Here is a 21,396-nt window from a genome sequence, read left to right as displayed (position 1 = left end):
GACCGGCTAATAAAGTGTGTCCTTTGGATGCTTCTTGATCTCAACATGTTGACTGGAAATGAAAATGAGACCAAATCCCCATTCTGTACTACACTGGTTGGGTTCTGTATGCCTGGCAGCATCCTGTATAAACTGCCCAGACTCCAACTACCTTGTCTTTCCTCTTTCCCTTTTTAAATCCTTTTAACATCTTTACTCATGCAGAACTGCCGTAATAGACATAAACCAGAATGGCTATAACATAACTAGAAGATTTAATCTAATGGGTCTGTTGTAATTGGAAGCTTACTGTTGTCACAAATGTTCTTTCTGTAGTTTGTGGCTATGATTTCAGACTCTAGTAACTTTGTCTCTTTTATGACAAAAGGACAATGTTCTTAGATGAGGGACTATAGATATCCTCCAGCTTTCTTTTTAAAAATTATTTAAACATTTTTTTCATACAGTATATTTTTTATCATTTTCTTCCATTTCCAATCTCCTCCCAACTTTGTGTTCTTTCTCTCTCTTAAAAGAAAGCAGGGGGAGGGGCACATACACATACAAAACCAAACCCCCTCCTAAAGGCACAAAGCAAGCAAACAAAAACAAACAATAAAGCCCATGGAGTCCAGTTTGTGTTGGCGGTTAACTACTGCTGAGCAGGAGGCCTGTCCGGGAGTGTGGTCAATATGCACAGTGTCACTCCACTGAAGGAAACTGATTTCCCCTCTCCCAGCAGGTATCGGCAATTACAAATAGCTTTCTAGTTAGTGGCATCCACTCCCCATCTCCATACTAGACATTTATCTGGCTCGAGCTTGTGCAGGTCTTGTGTATGATGTCACAGTTGGGAAGATGCATTAGCCCCGGAGAATCTGGAACATGATGTTTCCTTGGAGTCATCCACTATCTCTGACTCTTACAATCTGTATTACTCTCTGTACATTGTCCAGTTTGTAGGTCTCTGCATTAATTGCCACCTCCTTCTCTGCTGAAACCTGGGCAATACTCTGATCTATGGGCATAGCAACATGCCATTGAGTCATTTTATGGTTATGTTCTTTTAGCAGAATAATAGGAGGTTTTCCCTTGGGTCCCATGACCTATCTAGTCTTGGGTTCTTAGCCTTATTAGCATGTTGGGTATGGGTTCCATCTCATGGAGCAGGGCTTAGTTTCACTTGAGCAGTGAGTGGTTGCTCTCACAACATCTGTACCACTATTGCACCAATGAGTGTTTGTTGCAGGCAAGTTGCTATTTTAGATGACAGCATTTGAAGCTATAAGAGATTGAGGATTACTGTATGCAGAGCACCTTCCAGCACCACAAATCCTAGTCAGTAAGGTGAAGCTACTAATTGAGCACCAGCTCAATTCCTCCATGTTTGATAATATAAATACTTATTGTTTTGTCTCTTAGTTCATTGAATTGCTGCCTCTATATATTATATATAACTATATGTAGTTTATTTTTATTTTATGTTCATTGGTATTTTGCCTGCATGTATGTCTGTGTAAAAGTATCACAAGCCCTAGAACTGGAGTTACAGACAGGTGTGAGCTGCCATATGGGTGCTAGGAATTGAACCTGGATCCTCGGGGAAGAGTAGACAGTGCTTGTCTTAGTGCTTTGCTCCTGTGAAGAGACATCATGATCAAGGCAACTCTCATAAAAGAGTTCATTGGGGCTGACTTATGGTTTCAGAAGTTTAGTCTATTATCATGGGGTGGGGGTGGTGGGCAGGCATGACATTGTGCAGGCAGACTTGGTGCTAGAGGAGCCGAGAATTCCAAATATTGATCTGAATGCATTAGGAGACTGTCCTGTATTCCACAGTGGGCAGATCTTGAACATATATACAACTTCAAAGCCTACCTCCACAGTGACACACTTCCTCCCACAAGGCCACACCTTCTAACAATGCCACACCAATAGGCCAAGCATTCATAGACTCATTCAAAATATGAGTCTGTGGAAGCCATACCCATTCTTAACTGTTGAGCTATCTCTCTAGCCTCTGAAATTTTCTTCACATTTCTCTTAAAGTAATTACCTTGATTAGGGAAATGACACCCTTCTCAATAGCCACACACAATATAGAGTATCTCGGTGTAACTTTAATCAAACAAGAGAAAGATCCGTATGACAGGAACTTCAAGTCTTTGAAGAAAGAAATCGAAGAAGACCTCACAAGATAGAAAAATATTCCATGCTCTTGGATTAGCAGGATTAATATAGTAAAAATGGTCATCTTGCCAAAAGCAATATCCAGAGTCAATGCAATTCCCATCAAAACCCCAACTCAATTCTTCATAGAGTTAAAAAGAGCAATTCTCAAATTCATCTGGAATAACAAAAAACCCAGGATAGCTAAAACTATTCTCAACAGTAAAAGAACTTCTGGGGGGAATCAGTATCCCTGACTTCAAGCAGTACTACAGAGCAATAGTGTTAAAAACTGCATGGTGTTGGTACAGTGACAGGTAGGTATATCAATGGGATAGAATTGAAGACCCAGAAACGAACCCACACAATTGATCTTTGATCACTTGATCTTTGACAAAGGAGCTACAACCATCCAATGGAAAAAAGATAGCCTTTTCAACAAACGGTGCTGGTTCAACTGGAGGTCAGCATGCAGAAGAATGCAAATCAATTCATTCTTATCTCCTTGTACAAAGCTCAAGTCCAAGTTGGTCAAGGACCTCCACATAAAACCAGACACACTGAAACTAATAGAAAAGAAACTGGGGAAGAGCCTTGAGCACATGGCCACAGGGGAAAATTTCCTGAACAGAATACCAATAGCTTATGCTCTAAGATCAAGAATTGACAAATGGGACCTCATAAAATTACAAAGTTTCTGTAAGGCAAAGGACATTGTCAAAAGGATGAAACGGCAACCAATAAATTGGGGAAAGATCTTTACCAACCCTAATCCGACAGAGAGCTAATATCCAAGATATACAAAGAACTCAAGAAGGTAGACTCCATAGAGCCAAATAACCCTATTAAAAACGGGGTACAGAGCTAAACAAAGAATTTTCACTTTAGGAATATCGAATGATTGAGAAACACCTAAATAAATGTTCAACATCCTTAGTCATCAGGGAAATGCAAATCAAAACAACCCTGAGATTTCACCTCACACCAGTCAGAATGGCTAAGATCAAAAACTCAGGAGAAAACAGGTGCTGGAGGGGATGTGAAGAAAGAAAAACAAACACTCCTCCACTGCTGGTGGGCTTGCAAGCTGGTACAACCCCTCTGGAAGTCAGTATGGCGGTTCCTCATGTGATACTGAGCATGATACTACTGGAGGACCCCACTATACCACTCCTGGGCATATACCCAGAGGATTCCCCAGCATGTAATAAGAACACATGCTCTACTATGTTCATAGCAGCTCTATTTATAATAGCCAGAAGTTGGAAAGAACCCAGATATCCCTCAACAGAGGAATGGATACAGAAAATGTGGTAAATTTACACTATGGAATACTACTCAGCTATTAAAAACAATGAATTCATAAAATTCTTAGGCAAGTGGATGGAACTGGAAAATGTCATCCTGAGTGAGGTGACCCAATCACAAAAGAACACACATGGTATGCACTCACTGATAAGGGGATATTAGCCCAGAAGCTCAGAATACCCAAGAAACAATTCACATATCAAATGATGCCCAAGAAGAAGAAAGGAAAGGCCCCTGGTCCTGGAAAGACTCAATGCAGCAGTGTAGGGGAATACCAGGAGAGGGAAGCAGAAAGGGGTAGATTGGGGAACAGGGGGAGGGAAGAGGGCTTATGGGACTTTTGGGGAAGGGGGATCCAGGAAAGGGGATCTCATTTGAAATGGAAATGAAGAATATATTGAACAAAAAAAGGAATTGCTTTGAACTCTCTGTCACCGGCCTCCCCTTAAAGGCCTAGCCTGGACTGCCTATACTATTTTCAACCTTCAGCTTCTTTTCATCTGCCTTGAGGGTCTGGGGTTGTCTTAGTTAGGGTTTTACTACTGTGAACAGACACCATGACCCAGGAAACACTTATAAAAACATTTAGTTGGGACTGGCTTACAGATTCAGAGATTCAGTCTAGTATCATCAAGGCAGGAACATGGCGGCATCCAGGCAGGCATGGTGCAGGAAGAGCTAAGAGTTCTACATCTTCATCTGAAGACTGCTAACAGAAGACTGGCTTCTAGAAAGCTAGGACAATGGTCTTAAAGCCCAAGCCCATGGTGACATATCTATTCCAACAAGGCCACACCTTCAAATAGTGCCACTCCATGAGCTAAGCATATACAAACCATCACAGGAGTATTAACAATAGCCCCCACCCCGTGTGTGTGTGTGTGTGTGTGTGTGTGTCTGTCTGTCTGTCTGTCTGTCTGTCTGTCTTTCTGTCTGTCTGTCTGCCTGTCCTGTGCCATCCATTGGAAACAGCAGATACACCACTCTCCATTGTTATATAAAATCTCAGAACAAACATCAAAGAGACTGAAGGGTCCATCATGACATTCAATTGTAGTCTTCCCTTTTCAATTAGCAATAATCATGCCTTGGATAAACCTCATGGCTATGATACTGACACTGTGAAAAGCTAGTCTTCCCTTTTCTATATTTAAAAATCATGGGGCCAATATCCTCTCTGTTAGACACACACACACACATGAATATATGATCAGTCAGGATCTGACAAAAAGCAGAATGGCAAATCGACCTAACCAAAAAGGTGTGGGTGATGGTCTGTAATAAACCCTTTTGGCCAGTGTCTTAGTCAGGGTTTCTATTCCTGCACAAACAACATGACCAAGAATCAAGTTGGGGAAAGGGTTTATTCAGCTTACATTTCCATATTGCAGTTCATCACTAAAGGAAGTCAGGACTGGAACTCAAGCAGGTCAAGAAGCAGAAGCTGATTCAGAGGCCATGGAGGGATGTTTCTTTCTGGCTTGCTTCCCCTGGCTTGCTCAGCCTGCTTTCTTATAGAACCCAAGACTACCAGCTCAGGGATGGCACCCCCTACAAGGGGCCCTCCCCCCTTGATCACTAACAGAAAATGCCTTACAGCTGGATCTCATGGAGGCATTTCCTCAAGAGAGGCTCCTTTCTCTGTGATAACTCCAATTTGTGTCAGTACAGCCAGAGAAGAGGACAAAAGATGTTTTGATACCTGGAGAATAGGCACAAGAGGAGACCTTTAGCATCCCAGGCCACAAAATCAAGACAAAAGAGAGGAGGTAGGCTACCCAAGCCCACTGTGAGCTGAATAGTGGGGTCAGAGCCTGCCTTGAAAGAGCAACCTTGGTGCTAGGATAGAGAACCTGAGACTGATCAACTTGATAAATATTCTGCCTTTTTCCTTCCTCCGTCCAATCTTCTCTATACATTGGCTCTTTGAGTCCAATAGCAACCCAACCAGTAGAGAAGCTGGCATTCACTAATCACTGTAAGCTTAGAAATTTCAAAACCTCCTTTAATAAGGGTTTTCAAATGCTTCTATCCCCCTTCTAGCCCACCATCCAAAGGTAGGGCAGAAAAGATGGTAAATGGGACAAGGGATGTAGACCTGTTTAGAAGTAGTTCTTGCAGGTGTTCGTTCAGTAGTTCTTTCTGTGTTGTCAGGATACCAGCAGTCCAGTTCATTAGTGTCAGGATACCAGACACAAATTAGCAGCAGTAGCACAATCCAGCAGAAACAGCCAGACCTCCACTGACATGAATCAGAGTGACCAGAACCCACTTGAGTGACAGAAGTTTTCTGCTGTGCCTCCCTCAACTAAGCAAAGATGCAAGATCAATGAAACATTGCAAGGCTAGGTATGTAAGCGCCCTATCACCGTTCACTGAGTCCTATTTACACTCTCTCCAAACATCATGTGTCTTCATGAGTGTCTTGCCTTAGCAAAACACCATGTGAGTCTTCCTCAGCAAGATACCATGTGAATCTTGACACAACCAGAAACTTCTACTTCAAATCCCTTGGAATCCTGGGAAATAGGGTCAGATAGAGAAAATCAAACAGAGGTAGACCTGGGGGTAAACAGAGAAAGATCATCACCAGTCCCAGCAGAGGATTTTCCTAAGGGTAGTCTATAAGCCACACTGAAACAAAGACAGAAAGGACCTTGGGATTTGTAACCCCCTCTGTGACCTTCTTCTTTTCTTGACTACATTCTTGGAGTAGGCTGTTCCTGTACTTACCACTCCTCGCCCACCATTCTTTCCCACAATCTATTAATTGGATGCTAAGAACATCCTTAGTCTAAAGTCGAATCAGGGTTTTTGTTTACATCTACTTCTGCTCTTTGAGCTGTGGTCATGTTGGCTTGATTCTCAAACTTTCTCAAGTAGACATTATCTCACCTCTTTGTACTTTATAGGGGGATTTCCCCTAATTATTTGATTGGCTAATAAAGACAAGAGCCCAATTGTTGGGCAAAGATAAGAAGGCAGGTTTTCTGGGTTCGAGAGAGGAAGAGGAGGAGTATAAGAGAGAAAGAAAGGGCTTTTGGGGTGAGGAGGTGAAGAGACAGTACATGCAGAATGTAGGTCGGAGAGATGTTAGACCTGAAGGCATCCTCCACCACCGCCAGAAGAGTTCCAACATAGAATAGCTGATGAATTCCGATTCTACTTCCAGCAGTTGTGTCATCTGATTGATTTTAAACATTAAAATTGCTGGTGTTTTCCATTCTCAAGAATTCAGGTGGACAAGTGAGAGGGTGTAGCCTCTTGGCAGCCATCGGCAGAGTCTGCCACGGGGTGGATGGATGGTGGAATTCGAATTTGAACCTAGCACCAGGCGTTCTCAAGAGGGACATTTGCCAGGTGGCTTAGTAAAGCCAGCCAGAGGAACACGCGGTGGTCATGGTCTCAGGCCGATGCACCTGGCAAGGAACAGGGACCAGAGCAGCTTGATGAAGCTAACCATGGGGGCTGGGTGAGACCTTCATTGCTGACATCTAGTCCGAACAAGCATGGGTTTATTTAAAATTACACACTACAGTGCTTCTTGCCTTGCCAACAACACTGTCTGAGACCCAAGCTCAAGTTCCTCTTCCTCTTCCCAGCTTCAGCTCTTAGATGTACACAGTTTATCTAGTTTTCAATTGACAATTTTCTTTTCTTAGTCTCCAAATCTCATGTGAGTAAGCCAACCGATATCCTTGCTAAATAAATGGTGATTTGCAGATTGCTAATGCTAATTGCTCTGGGGCTCTAGGAGTTGAGCATTTCTACTTGAGTGATATTACATTTCTTCCAGGACTGGTGAGATGACTCAGTGGGGAAAGATGATTGCTACCCAGCTTGATGATTTGAGTTTTATCTCCAAAGATGCAGCTGACACTAGAAATTTCCAAGAAAGACAGAAGAAAACTTTCTCCCAACTCCATCCACATACCAACACAATAAATGCTTAGGGTCAATCACACCCTGAATCAGTTGTCCACTAAAAATAGCATATTGCACAAATGATGGTTTTGCCCACTCATCCTGTGACTCAACTTTATCCATACTAATCATTTACAGACTGTTTACAGATATTTGAACCTGGGGTCAAAGTAAACATGCCCAGTTATATAACAAAAAAAAAGCTATAAAGACCTTCCTTTATCAATTGGGTGCACATCACTCTAGAATTCTCTGCTATGGTGGACCACAGCCGAGAATGGTTTAGCACAATGAAGGTGCTCACCACAGCATTGCTTCTGGTCACCCTGCAGTGTTCCCATGCCCTGAGTCCCACCAACTGTGATGCTTCCAAGCCTTTGGCCGAAAAAGTTCTAGACCTGATCAATAAAGGGAGAAGGAGTGGCTATGCTTTCCAGCTGCTGCAGGTCTCTGACGCCCACTTGGACAGCGTGGTAAGACATGGCCAATGGAAGAGTTGACCTGGGAGACAGTGTGGAAAGGGGACGGGACTGGAGCCTCGGAGCAAACTGCTTTGCCTAATTAATAACTCTAGTCAGGTTTCCTGTTTAGTTTTTGAGGCATGCTTTAAGTTGTTGGGTTTGCTTTTAAACTAATTTTTGTTATTGGCTTGTCAGTAATTATGTATCAGTCTGTAACTATTCTGAAGCACTAAGAGCCCATAGAATACTGAAAACTTTGAAAAGAAAACTAGAATTAACCATGCTTCTCAAAAAAAAAAAGAATACCCAACTGTGAAAACAGGATATTTTTGTGACCCAAGATATTGGAGCGATTTAGTGACATATCTCTTAATACTGAAAGGGAGATGTGCAGGTGTGTTCTGGAGGATAGATGGGATTTGAATAGTGAATTCTAACACCACCTCTCCTTGAGGTGAGCAGGGAATCAGAAAAAGTGATACTGCAAAGTAACTGAATAGGCAGGTTCAATAGGGCTCTGGAAAGGCCAAGATGAGTGAGAAGTTGGAAGAGAGTATGGGATTATCTTGAAGTCATCCAAGCTTACTGTCTACATTTAAATTGGATGGTTGTTTAGACTGGATTTGATAGGCTAATTGGGATGATGGAGAGATGCTGTTTCCTTCTCCTGCAGCAATAACAGTAACAACAACAACAACAACAACAACAACAATTTCATACATTCTCTACGATGGAATGTCTGGAGGCAGGAAGCCAGACCAGGGACAACTGCAGATGACACAAAAAGTGGTTTATACTTTTTACAGCATTGGAGATGGGGAGCCACTGCAAATGCAGAAAACAGGAGCTCAGCAACTTAAGACAACAAACAATTTAAAGACCCTCTGTCACACTCTTTATCATATTTATCTGATACAGGATCAAAGAGATCCTAACCCTGAACATCAATGCAGAAAGGTGGGAGGAGGGGACACAATGGGATGGAGGAGGCAGAGGCAGGTGATAGGGGTATGAACTAAGAAGCTGTTTCTGTATCCAGGAATGCAGAAATGAGGGCCAGACCAAGGCAGTGGTCAAACTACAGACTAGACAAGACATGAGAGACATTTCAAGGAAAGACCACTCAGCCTTATTTATGATTGGCTAATGAAAAAAAAAAAAACCCTGAAAATCGTAAGATGTAATTATATTTTTTCTTGCTTATTTTGTTCAGCTGCTGCCGTTGCTGCTACTGCTGCTAGCTCAGGCTGGTCTTGAACTCTTGATCCTCCTGAGCTTTGGAATCAGAGATGTGAGCGCCCTGCAGATTTACATTTGTATAGCTAGAACCCCCAAAATAATTAATAGATTAACAAAGCCACTGAGAACAAGGGAACTCCAGAGAGATCAAGAGAAGAGGTTTAGAACCGGGTGTGGTGGTGCACACCTGTAATCCCAGCACTTGGGAGGCAGAGGCAGGAGGATTTCTGAGTTTGAGGCCAGCCTGGTCTATAGAGTGAGTTCCAGGACAGCCAGGACTACACAGAGAAACCCTGTCTCGAAAAACCAAAAGACAGAGAGAGAGAGAGAGAGAGAGAGAGAGAGAGAGAGAGAGAGAGAGAGAGAGAGAGAGAGAGAGAGAGAGAAGAGGTTTAGCTTCAGACAAGAGAAAGGAAAGTCAGCTCAGGAACAGAGAACAGGACCACAAATACAGACCAGAGGAGGTGGTGGCTATCGTCAGTCACCTTTAACTCTGGGCTTGCACTTTCAACACTACCCAAACCAACAGACCATTTAGAGGCAGCTTTTTTAAAAATTAGATAGATTCTTTATTTACATTTCAAATGTTGTCCCCTTTCCTGGTTTCCCCTCCCCCCCCCCAAATCCCATAAGCCATCTCCCTTCCCCAATCAACCCTCCCCCGCTTCCCTGTCCTGGTATTCCTCTACTCTACGGCATCAAGTCTTTCCAGGATCAAGGACCTCTCCTCCCTTTGGTGTCTAACAAGACCATCCTCTGCTGCCTATGTGTCTGGAGCCATGGGTAACTCCATGTGTACTCTTTGGTTGATGGTTTTGTCCCTGTGAGTACTGGGTGACTCATATTGTTGTTCCTCCTGTGGTGCTGAAAACCCCTTCAGCTCCTTGGGTCCTTTCTTTAGATCCCCCATTGGGGACCCTGTACGCACTTCAGTGGCTGGCTGAGAGTGTTCCCCTCTGTATTTGTCATGCACTAGGAGCAGCTTTTTAAAGGTGAGAGAAAAAAACCTCTGGATCGATAGTAGTGCATGCCTGTAATCTCAGCACATGGGACTGCAAAGCAGAAAGATCAGTTCAAAGCCAGCCTGGCTTCTTATATCCTGGGATCCTGTTCTTTAAAAAGAAAGAGAATGGACAAGGGACAGAAAAATGGAAAGGGGAAGGAAGAAGAGAGAGAGAAAGGGGGAGAGGACAGGAAGGAAAGGGGGAGGGGACAGGAAGGAAAGGGGGAGGGGATGGGAAGGGAAGGAAAGGAAAGGGGGAGGGAACAGGAAGGAAAGGGAGTGGAGGAGAATGGAGGGAAAGAAAGGAAAGGGAAAGGAAGAGATTGCTTTTATTAAAAACAAAAACAGGGCTGAAGAGATGACTCAGAGGTTAAGACTGCTCTTTGAGAGATCCTGAGTTCGATTCCCAGCAACCACATGGCAGCTCACAACCATTTGTAATGAGATCTGGTGCCCTCTTCTGGCATGCAGGCATATATTCGGACAGAACAGTACAGTTACATCCCCAGTTCTAGGAGATCTAACACCCTCACACAGACAAACATACAGGCAAACCCACCAATGTACACACAAAAAAATTAATAAATCATTAAAAAATAAAATGAGCCGGGCAGTGATGCTGCCACACCTTTATTCCCAGCACGTGGGAGAAAGAGGCAGGCAGATGTCTGAGTTCCAGGCCAGCCTGGTCTACAGAGTGAGTTCCAGGACATCCAGGGCTACACAGAGAAACCCTGTATCAATAAAATAAAATAAAATAAAATAAAATAAAATAAAATAAAATAAAATAAAATAAAATAAAATAAAATAAACAAAAAACAAACATAATCCAAAATAAACAAATAAAAATCTTTGTGTTCCTGCATCCTCCTGACCTGTTCCTTCCTTGTCACCCTCAGGGAGCGGCCACCGTCTACTACTTAACTTTAGATGTGATAGAATCTGACTGTTGGGTCCTCTCCACAAAAGCCCAGGATGACTGTCTTCCAGCTAGGTGGCCATCAGAAATAGTAAGTACCTGGGGCCACTGCCCCCCCCCCCAATCATTCTTCCATCTAGTTGGCTCACACACGGGAGCCTCATGCTGGCCTACCACAATGGGAAAAGCATGGCCTCCTGGGATAGCGTCAAGTCTTGAGCAAATCAGCAAACATCCTTAGACTTCAGTCTTCTCAACTCTAATGGGAAGGTTGGAGTGCATGGATTCCAGTACCATTTCTGGACCACACAGCCTACACATTTATGAACTGGGAACTGTGTGCTGTGAAGACTGATCCCATTAGCAGTAATGGCCACAGGTGCTGTGAGGAATTAGGTCTCGTCCTGTGTATGGGGACCTGGATGCTGAGGCCAGTCTCCCTGTCATGAGCAAGAGTACAAAGACATGAGCAGACACAGGATGCCAATTCCAGAAGTGAGAATTTTACAGCTCTATCTAGTGCTGCCTCCTTTGAAAGCATTTGGGGTGTGGTCATAGTCCATTTAAAGGGGTGCTCTCATAAGGGTTTGGGGTGCCAGTAGTGTGCAGCACACAGTCTATGAGAAGACTGATGGAGAGACCCCCAAATACGTGCTACGTGAGATGGTCGCTGTGTTTCCTCAAAGTCAAACTGAGGCACATAGGTCCATAAGGGCTTAAAATTCTCTTCTTTCGCAGGTGATTGGACAATGTAAGGTAATAGCCACAAGATACTCAAATGAGTCTCAAGATCTTAGTGTGAACGACTATAACTGCACCACAAGTTCCGGTAAGGTCATCTGCTGAACTGCTAATTAATTCCAAGTTAACATAGATCTCAGTCATACAGTGGTATCCATTATACAACAGTGTAATGGAATGGGGGAGGGTGCCTGTCCTTGCGTTCTCTATTAATTAGTACAAGTCCCTTGAAAATAGACAGAGGACAGCTCCTAGCCTCTGGCATACCTCACTTAAAGAGATTTACTGCATAGATGTGGGGACATATTGCAGAGACTCAGTTCTGAGACTGGGCTGGCATGAGCTTGAATTCAAACCTTGTTATTTAGCAGTTATTTCCGAGTCAACACTGTTAAGATGGACTCACATCTTCATCGTGTCTAGATTTTGCCCCCGAGGTCATGCCATTGAATGCAGGCCATCTCCAATTATTTTTATCTCCAGAATAATCATGACTTGGCAAGCAGGTTATTTAATCGATTTAGGCTTTCCTCATTTAAAATTCTTGTTGGAATTAAGTAGAATGAGTACACTTTGTAGAATACTTAGCACTTGATAAGCATTGGCTTCAACAGTTGAAAGTTCTATATTCCAGTGTATAAAGTAGTTATATACTGTGTTACATAGTGCCAATCATTCCATTTAATCTCACATGAGGTTATGAAGTAAACATTGTGAAACTTTTTATTGCAGAGATAAAAATAATTGGGGCTGGCAAAGATTCCAAAGTGTGTTCTCAGAAGCACATTGCGGCATGACAAAGACTGCTATATCTACATCTCTACAGTGCTGACTCTAGAGTCCAGACTCTTAAGTATTTTAGTATTTCTTCCAAAAAAAAATTAGGTTTGTTTGTTTGTTTTTTCATGAGACAGAATTTCTCTGTTTAGTCCTGGCTGTCCTGGATCTCACTTTGTAGAACAGGCTGGCCTTGAACTCACAGAGTTCTGTCTCTGCCTCCTGAATGTTGGGACTAAAGGCATGGCTACCACTACCCAGCTAAGAATTAATTTTAAAAGGGCATATTTCAGCTTGAACAGTTGAGCAGTAACTTCTACAGCAGCTTCTACAGGAAATTGTTTTATAAAAGAAAGAAGCAAGGCATGGTGTTACAGGTCTATCTTCCTAACACTTGGGAGGCTGTGCTGTGGCTCTGAGGGCAGCTATAGGGGGATTCCCTGTGGGTGAAAGATAAAGGACAGAGAGAGAGACAGAGAGAGAGGGGCAGACAGACATATTGAGCACAACCAATTTCTGTAGCTTTAACTTAAAGATGCCATTCTCTCCTTGACTAAGATAGGAAGCATAGATCTTTCAGCAGGACAAGAAGGCCAGAGTGGGCGTGGCATCGTGGATGGAGGTCCCAGGGAGCGGAAGTGGCAGGGAAGGGCAGCTGCTGCCTTGCTGATTGATCTTGACAAGTTCCTTTAACCCTCAGTTAGTCCATCAGTAATAACAGTGTCCCTTTCCGGGCTGTGCTTACGTGTGCTGTGTTCTGATCTCGTGTTGACGTTGCCGCTTCCAACTCTGACCCTGTGGCAATACTGTCTTTCTCCTTCCTCTAGTCTCTTCAGCACTTGGCAACACCAAAGACAGTCCTGTATTCTTGGACTTCTTTGAGGATTCCGAGCTCTACAGAGAACAGGCCCGTAAAGCCCTTGACAAGTACAAAGGGGAGAATGGTGACTTTGCCTCTTTCAGAGTGGAACGGGCAGAACGGGTTATAAGAGCGGTGAGTTCCCACTCCCCCAGCCTGGTGGGTGTGAGCTGGGTGGCTCCCCCTGTGCACCGGCCTCACCTGGGCAGCTGACTTGTGAATTGGTGCAGCCTTTGATACTTAGTGAACAGCAATCCCATAAACTTCTCTTACTGAAGAGACAATGGGATAAAGATAGAATCATTATCTGACAGAGGGAAAAAAAAGCCCAAGGAAAGACAAAAGCATTATTGGATTATTTGAGCACTAAAATCCAGCCACTGTTAGCCTCCTTATGGTTGAATACTGAGACTCAGAAAAAGAACCTCACCATGTCTCTGCCTCGTAGATCTAGAGTTCTAGTGCCTCCTACCCAGAGCTGCCACAAGCAACAGCCAGTTAATGTTTGGTATTTGTATTTTTTAATAGGTATTTTTAGGATTTGTGTGTGTGTGTGTGTGTGTGTGTGTGTGTGTGTGTGTGTGCTGGGCCCCCAGAGACCAGAAGACTACATTGGCGGTATGTACTCTTAAACACCGAAATATCTCCCCAACCCTGCCAAGTGTTTTGAAAAGGGAAAAAAATCAAATAGATCATGATATTTCAAGCAATGGGATGCATATAATGTGGCATCCAATGAAGAAAGTTCTGAACCAACAGGCCCTGACAAGAGAGAAGGCTACAAAACAGTACTTAGCATATGAGCCCATGTTTATGAAGTATCTAAATATCTGCACACTCCTACATGTGGACAAAGCCTGTAAGAAAAAGCACATCAAACCAGTGAGAATAGGGCTGGAGAGATGGCTTACAGGTTCAGAGCGCTGACTGCTCTTCTAGAGGGCCTGGGCTGGATTCTAAGAACCTACATAATGGTTCACAATCATCTGTAACTCTTGATCAGGATCTTCTGACACCCTCTTCTGTCCTCCTTGGACAGAAGCACATGAAGGAAGAATACCTCACACATAAAAACATAAATAAAATGAAAGAAAAGTAACAGTGACTCCCCCAAAGAATGAGGCTCTAGGGTTCAGGGAGGGTGTTTTCCCTGCTATGCTTCTGCCTGTATTCTACAGAATGTCTGGAAAATGGTGCTTTCTTGTCATTGCTGTAATATATCATTTTTTGTCAGAAACAAAAGGAAAATAGCATGTATTCATCATTTTAATTCCCATAGTGCTTTACAAGATGTTGTGTAAAGGGCATCTATTACTTTTCCTCTTATCTTTTATGCTCATGAAATTATGTTGATTCTTCTGTTCTAGAGAGGAGGAGAAAGAACCAATTACTATGTGGACTTCTCAGTGAGGAACTGTTCCACACAGCATTTCCCCAGACACCCTCCGGTAAGTATGACACACTGTCATTTAGAGATTACCCACTACCCCAAGGGGCTCCTCAGACACATGTTCACCAACCAACACTCACACCACCCTAGAAGGTAAGCACACGTATTCATTCTTATTTGCAGATGGAGAAATGGTTTTAGAATATACATGACATCATATACATGTGCCTAGAGTTGAATTTTCAGTTCTTTAAGACTAAAGGGTCAGTGAACTAATAACCAGCATATACTAAGGCCATCTGCATCAGCATTGATGCTCACAGGTATCCCAGATGGCAATGAGAACATTACTGTGCTCCTGTCAAACCTGGTTAGAATCCAGGGCTTCTTCCTTAGTCAAATTGACCCATTATCTGCTGGAAAGTCTTATGAATGATGCAATATTTCCTCTCTTTAGTCCTCACTTAGCAGGTTTTTGGTCACCATGATGAGAAAGTGACACATGCACTTGGTATCTTGGTGTTTACAAAGCATCTCCACATATATTATTGTCTGCTAGGCTTCATGACAGCCCCACTGTAGAGATGCAAGTATCTGGCTCAGTTACCTGGTATAAGGCCTGAAATCTTAACTACTTACCTGTGCACCATTAGTTGGTTAGTGTTAGCAACGTGGAACTTGGTTTTGTTCTCCATTCGAGGGCTTTTCCAGGTTTAATGGCACATTCGCTTTCTCCATCCAGAAGGAAGGAGGCATGTGCTGTGTCATCAATTTCCCAAATGCAAATGCATTCTTATATACATACACATTCCAGATGCTCAAATTTCCCACTTGAACCAATTCTAGATTCCTCCTTAGAAGTCACAAAAGACAAACACTTCTTTGTGTTTGTGTGGTGCTAAAAACCCACTGCAGAGTCACGAGGGCTGGAGAGGAGGAAGCTGGCAGCCTCTCCTCACTTAACTAAAGCTGCCTGTCCCCGTGGGTATCCCACTCATTTACAAACACTGAGTTTCAGAACCTTTGTACAATCCATTTCCCACTGCTGCTAACTGGCAACTCCACATTCACATTGGTCTCTTTGACTTCAAAACTATCCAGACGGCCTCAATGCATAGCTTTTTCTAGGAAATGAATTGTCTTCTTGTCCTTTGACAAATGGATTTAGGGGCTTCTGGAACACGGAATGCCAGCCAGTTAGAGCCAGCAGACACCACGTTAACAGGGTTCAAGCAAACCCATTTTTATAGTGGTCTGCCCTTCTCAGCACTTTCAAGTTACACAAATCTATCTTCAACAGTGTTTCCTGTTCTCCCACGCACAAGAAACATGGGTCTTTATTGCAGAAACACAAGCCTAAGGGCAGCAGGAACTTGTGTCCCCAGTGCTACATACAGATGTGCAGTGTGTCTGTTCATGGAAGTCTGATAAAAGCCTGTGCAAGCCGGTACTTCACCCAAGCAGTGACTATGTGACAATAATAAGTACCTGACGGGGCATGTGAGAGTGTTGTCTTTCCTATTCTTCCTTTGTTTGGGTGTGGCACAGGCATGTCAATGATCCCACCTGGAAGATACTGGTCCCTTTCCTCTTGTTCATGTAAAGCTTTTCTTGGCTGGAAACATTCACCCTCCTGTGGACACGCACATGTATGGACACACTCACTGTATGCTCCTCTGGACACACACATGTATGGACACACTCACTGTATGCTCCTCTTGCACATGCTAACAGGCATTTCCCTTTGAAGGTCTTTGGATTCTGCAGAGCAGCTTTGTCCTACAGCATAGAAGCCACTGACTTGGAAACCCCAGAACACATTGATATCAACTGTGAAGTCTTCAACATTGAGGTGGGTTGGCTGAGCATTCTTCCTCATGAGCAGGACCAGATCAAGAAACAATTCTCTCGCATAGTACATTTGGTTCATTTGACTCTTATGATGTATGTGCACATGCATGTGTGTGTACATGTGTGTGTGTGTACAAGTGTGTGTAAGATAGAGAAAGAGAGAGAAAGAGTCACTGAATAGGTTTGTTGTCACCAAAAAAAATGGATCCATAGATTTTATTTGTTTATCCTTTGTTGTTTTGTTTTGTTTTGTTTTGGTTTGGTTTGGTTTGGTTTGGTTTTTTTGAGATAAGGCCTCACTATGAAGCCTTGGTTAGTCTGGAACTCACTATGTAAACCATGCTGGCCTCAAACTCATAGAGATCTGCCTACCTCTGGCTCCTGAGTGCTGGGATTAAAGTTATGCACTGTGACACTTAGCCATATGTACAGCACCATGCCTAACCATAGATTTTTTTTTTTAAAAGTTAAAGTCTGTTTTGCTATACAGTTGTAATTCCAACATGTGGTAAGCTGAAATAGAAAAATAGACAAGTTCCAGGCCAGGCTGAGCTACAGAGAAAAACTCTGGGATTTTTATTTGTTTGTTTTTTAAAGCTAAAGCTGAGTGTGAGGTTAAGTGTCTGTGTTCTGGAGAATGTCTCGGGACTGTGTTGGGAATGTCAGATCCATCAAAAATGCTAGTTTAATAGACAGTTACTGTTCTTGATAGAGTTTCACCACTTTCCATTGAAATGAGAAAAATAAGGCTAATACAATTTTTCATAAAACAGCATTTAACCCATCCAAAGGATCACTCTTACTTTGACACTAGATTTCTGATTTGTCATATTCCTCTTGGGAAATAATGCTATTCAACAACACATTTCTTTTTTATTTTATATGTAACTTGGCAAGAAAAAAAATGTAAGAACCAGAGCTAGAGAGATGACTCAGCGGTTAAGAGTGCTTGCTGCTCCTCCAGAGGATTGGAGTTCAATTTCCCATGCCCGCATGGCGGCTCATGGCTGTCTGTAGCTCCAGATATAGGGGATCTGACAGAGGTCTCTGGCTTCCACAGGCGCTACACACACACACACACACACACACACGAGTGCACAGACATAAGTGCAGGCAAACCCCTACATATTATAAAATAATAATTTTTGAAAATTCAATGGCTTTTTTTGCTATTCTACTTCCTAAATCAATTTGTGAAATCTTTGAGAACCTCCAGTCTAAATCAAGCCTAACATCTAACTTTTTACATAATTATATTCATATCTCTGTGTCCTTTACCAGGATAATAGAAACACGAGTGACATGAAACCCCGTTGTGACAAACATCCGTGTAAGCCCAGTGGATCCAGGGGTCATCATCATACCCCTGGTGAATTTGGATGCCCACCTCCACCGGAAGGAAAGGATAGCTCAGACAGACCACCCCTTCAAGAAGGAGTCCTTCCAGAACTGCCCCCTGGCCATGAACATCGTCCACATGGGCACCACCCTCATGGACAGCATCCTCACGGTCACCATCCCCATGGACACCGCCCCCATGGTCACCATCCCCATGGACACCAGCCTCATGGTGACCATCCCCATGGACCCGGTTTCCTTGACTTTGGACCTTGTGACCCACCTGCCAATAGCAAAGAACCCAAAGGTGAGAATCATCGGGGCTATGGTCCACCACATGGACACTCGAGAAAAAGAGGTCCAGGTAAAGGACCCTTTCCTTTCCACAAACGGCAAATTGGCTATGTCTACCGACTCCCTCCACTGAATATAGATGACGTTCTCAATCTTCCTGAAGCCAACTTCCCCAGCTTCTTATTGCCAAGTTGTAACAGACCCCCGCTAGAGATTCAGCCCTTCCCTCAGACAGCCTCGGAATCATGTCCAGGGAAATTTGAGAGTAAGTTTCCACAAGTTTCCAAGTTTTTTGGATATACACCTCCAAAATAAAACCCGATTCCTTGATAGAGGGAAGAAGACAATATTCTGAATGAATAAAATGTGACCTGTTAGAAATAAAACGTGTAACTATTTTAATTTTGGTTTCATACATAGGGAAGTGTGGGAAAGAAGCCAGAACGAGACAGACAGGCAAATGGAAATGAAAGGAAAGAGGTTGTCTTAGTCGGGGTTTCTATTTCTTCACAAAACATCATGACCAAGAAGCAAGTTGGGGAGGAAAGGGTTTATTCAGCTTACACTTCCACACTGCTGTTCATCACCAAAGGCAGTCAGGACAGGACATCACACAGGGTGGAAACTTGGAAGGCAGGAGCTGATGCAGAGGTCATAGAGGGGTGCTGTTTACTGGCTTGCTTCCCCTGGATTGCTAAGCTTGCTTTCTTATAGAACCCAGGACTACCAGCCACCTTGATCACTAATTGAGAAAATGCCTTACAGCTAGATCTCATGGAGGCATTTCCTCAAGGGAGGCTCCTTTCTCTGTGGTTACTCAGACTTGTGTCAAGTTGACACACAAAGCCAGCCAGTACAGATGTCAATGCTAGAAACCAGAGGTAAATTCTGTCTCTTGGTATTGAGTCAGTGGAGTCAAATCTGATGCCTAGAATTTCTCTCTGCCATGAGTTAACTCCATAATTCTCAAGCTTCTGTTCCAGTTATGCTGTAGCTGGGTGTATTACCTACTTTTTTGCTACTCTGATAAAATACCTGGACCAAGACAACTTACAGAAGAAAGAGTTCATTTTGGCTCATGGTTCCAGAGAGATGAAAGCGCATCGTGGTGGGGAGGCAGGGGAGCAGGTGCAGGCATGTGAAGAGGAACAGGAAGCTGAGAACTCACATGTCAAGCACAACGCAGAAAAAGCTAACTAGAAAGCTAACTAGAAGTGACATGAGGGTTTTAATCCCAGAGGCTGGATCCAATGACATATTCCCCCAAGCAAAGCCATACCTCCTAAACATCCCCAGACATTACCACAAACTGGGGACCCAAATGTTCACATATCTGGGCCTGTGGGAACATTCTCATTCAAACCGATAAAGTGGGCATACCAAGAAAGTATATATTGTGTTTTAAAATATTATTATAAGAGTCACATTGTCTCCTAGTGATTTCTAGTCTAAATTCAGTTATGAAATGCTTAGTAAAACTGGCTAGCCAAGCAGTGGTGCTACATGCCTTTGATCGCAGCACTTGGGAGGCAGAGAGACAGGCAGATATCTGTGAGTTCAAGGTCAACTTATCTACAGAGCAAGTTCAAGGATCGCCAGGGCTACACAGAGAAACCTTGTCTTTGGAAACCAAACAAAAACCCAAAACTGGCTACCAGCTGCAAAGAAAGTTTTAGTATAATCATAAGAATGAATTCAAATGTTCAAAAAATATCACTTAGGGTGCCTATTAATTCCCATTTCACATAGGCACTCTACTGACCTAAGAGGAAACTATACCTGGTCCGTCCTGGAGTCTGGTCCCTTCAGCCTGACTCTCCCCACATTGATTTGTTTTGCTGCCCTAAAATCTCATACAGTGCCAAGTTTGAGTGGACACAGGACCACTGGCCTGAACACATCTCTCTCTGTGTTCTACTTTAACTGCCACTTCTATGTCCAACCAAGGATAAAGAAGTCCCCAGAAGATCACCCAGGGACAGAGTGCTGAGATGCCTCACATGGCTGTGCCCTCCAAGCCATCTGGCCCAAGCTTTCCAGAAAAGGACAGCAGAATTCTTTGCTTGCTCTTTAGCCCCCCCCTCCCCTTCTTTAGAAATCTGAACTCAAGCATCTGAAACTAGGTTAGTACACTTTCAGATTTTCTCTACCTTCCAGCCACAATGGTCATTAATATTCTAAATACTGAATAACACACACAGGGTAGGCACTGACTAGTTCTAGCAACCATTTAGAAATTAGCCAACCGCAATTAACCAGGTTGACCATTCTATGGGGAGGGGGGAGGCACCTTCTTTGACAGAAGCATGAACACAGAGTCAGCCAATTGAGCCAAGTTGAGAAGTGGGGTGGGGTGGGGTGGGGAGAAAGTCATAATTAGGAAACAAATAAACTCAAGTTAATAACCCAAAGTATTATTATCCCACAGGAACATTTGCTTTGTAATTCACAAAGAACTTTGACAAACATTTCTTGACTTTATGAAAATATTTTTTGAAAAGGAGAAATTAAAAGCCCGGGTCATTTTAATTGATATGCTATTGAAGTTGCTACAGATAAACAATTGTATCAAATACAGGAAACAAGCTGGACATGGTGGCACAAGCCTCAAAGTTCCAGCATTTAGGAGGCAGAGGCAGGAGAATTCTGAGTGTTTGAGGCCAACCCGATCTAGAGTCAGTTTCAGGATGGCCAGAGCTTGTCTCAGAAAAACAAAGAAACAAACTGAGAAACAAAACAAAAGTGTTAAAGTTTTATCTTTTGCTGTTTATTGTAATGCTAAGTGCTGGCCTCCAATGTCTGGAGTGTGCACAGAGTTTCTGGGAACCTGCCCCCAATTAATTCTGATTGGTAAATAAGGATGCCAACAGCCAATAGCTGGGGAGACGAGACAGGGGTGGGGTTTAGGATCCCCAGGGGCCAGAGACCCCGAGGAGGGAGGGAAGAAAGCAAGGATAATGCCCTGGGCCAAGAGGATGTGACTGGGAGGGCTGACTAAACCGGAGTTAAGAGCAGCCAAGATGCAACATAGAAATTAATTCATGAAATTCTTACGCAAATGGAGGGAACTAGAAAGTGTCACCCTGAGCGAGGTATCCCAGTCACAAAAGAAAGCACATGGTATGCACTCACTAATAAGCGGAT

The 21,396-nt window shown here is 43.3% G+C and overlaps 1 protein-coding gene across 1 annotated transcript; it reads left to right on the top strand.

Annotated features, from left to right (window-relative positions):
* The first annotated feature begins 7,633 nt into the window (after nucleotides 1-7,633).
* Hrg (histidine rich glycoprotein) lies at nucleotides 7,634-18,600 on the top strand. The gene is made up of 7 exons (XM_052158629.1): nucleotides 7,634-7,853; nucleotides 10,983-11,093; nucleotides 11,741-11,831; nucleotides 13,348-13,514; nucleotides 14,747-14,827; nucleotides 16,520-16,621; nucleotides 17,902-18,600. The coding sequence occupies exons 1-7, from the start codon at nucleotides 7,638-7,640 to the stop codon at nucleotides 18,565-18,567; spliced, it is 1,434 nt and encodes a 477-aa protein (XP_052014589.1). The 5' UTR covers nucleotides 7,634-7,637; the 3' UTR covers nucleotides 18,568-18,600.
* The last annotated feature ends 2,796 nt before the right edge of the window (nucleotides 18,601-21,396 follow it).

This window comes from Apodemus sylvaticus, chromosome 15 (genome assembly GCF_947179515.1).
Source record: "Apodemus sylvaticus chromosome 15, mApoSyl1.1, whole genome shotgun sequence".
Classification (NCBI taxonomy): Eukaryota; Metazoa; Chordata; class Mammalia; order Rodentia; family Muridae; genus Apodemus; species Apodemus sylvaticus.
Note: the sequence above shows the minus strand (reverse complement) of the source record. Positions and strands in the feature narration are given on the sequence as shown.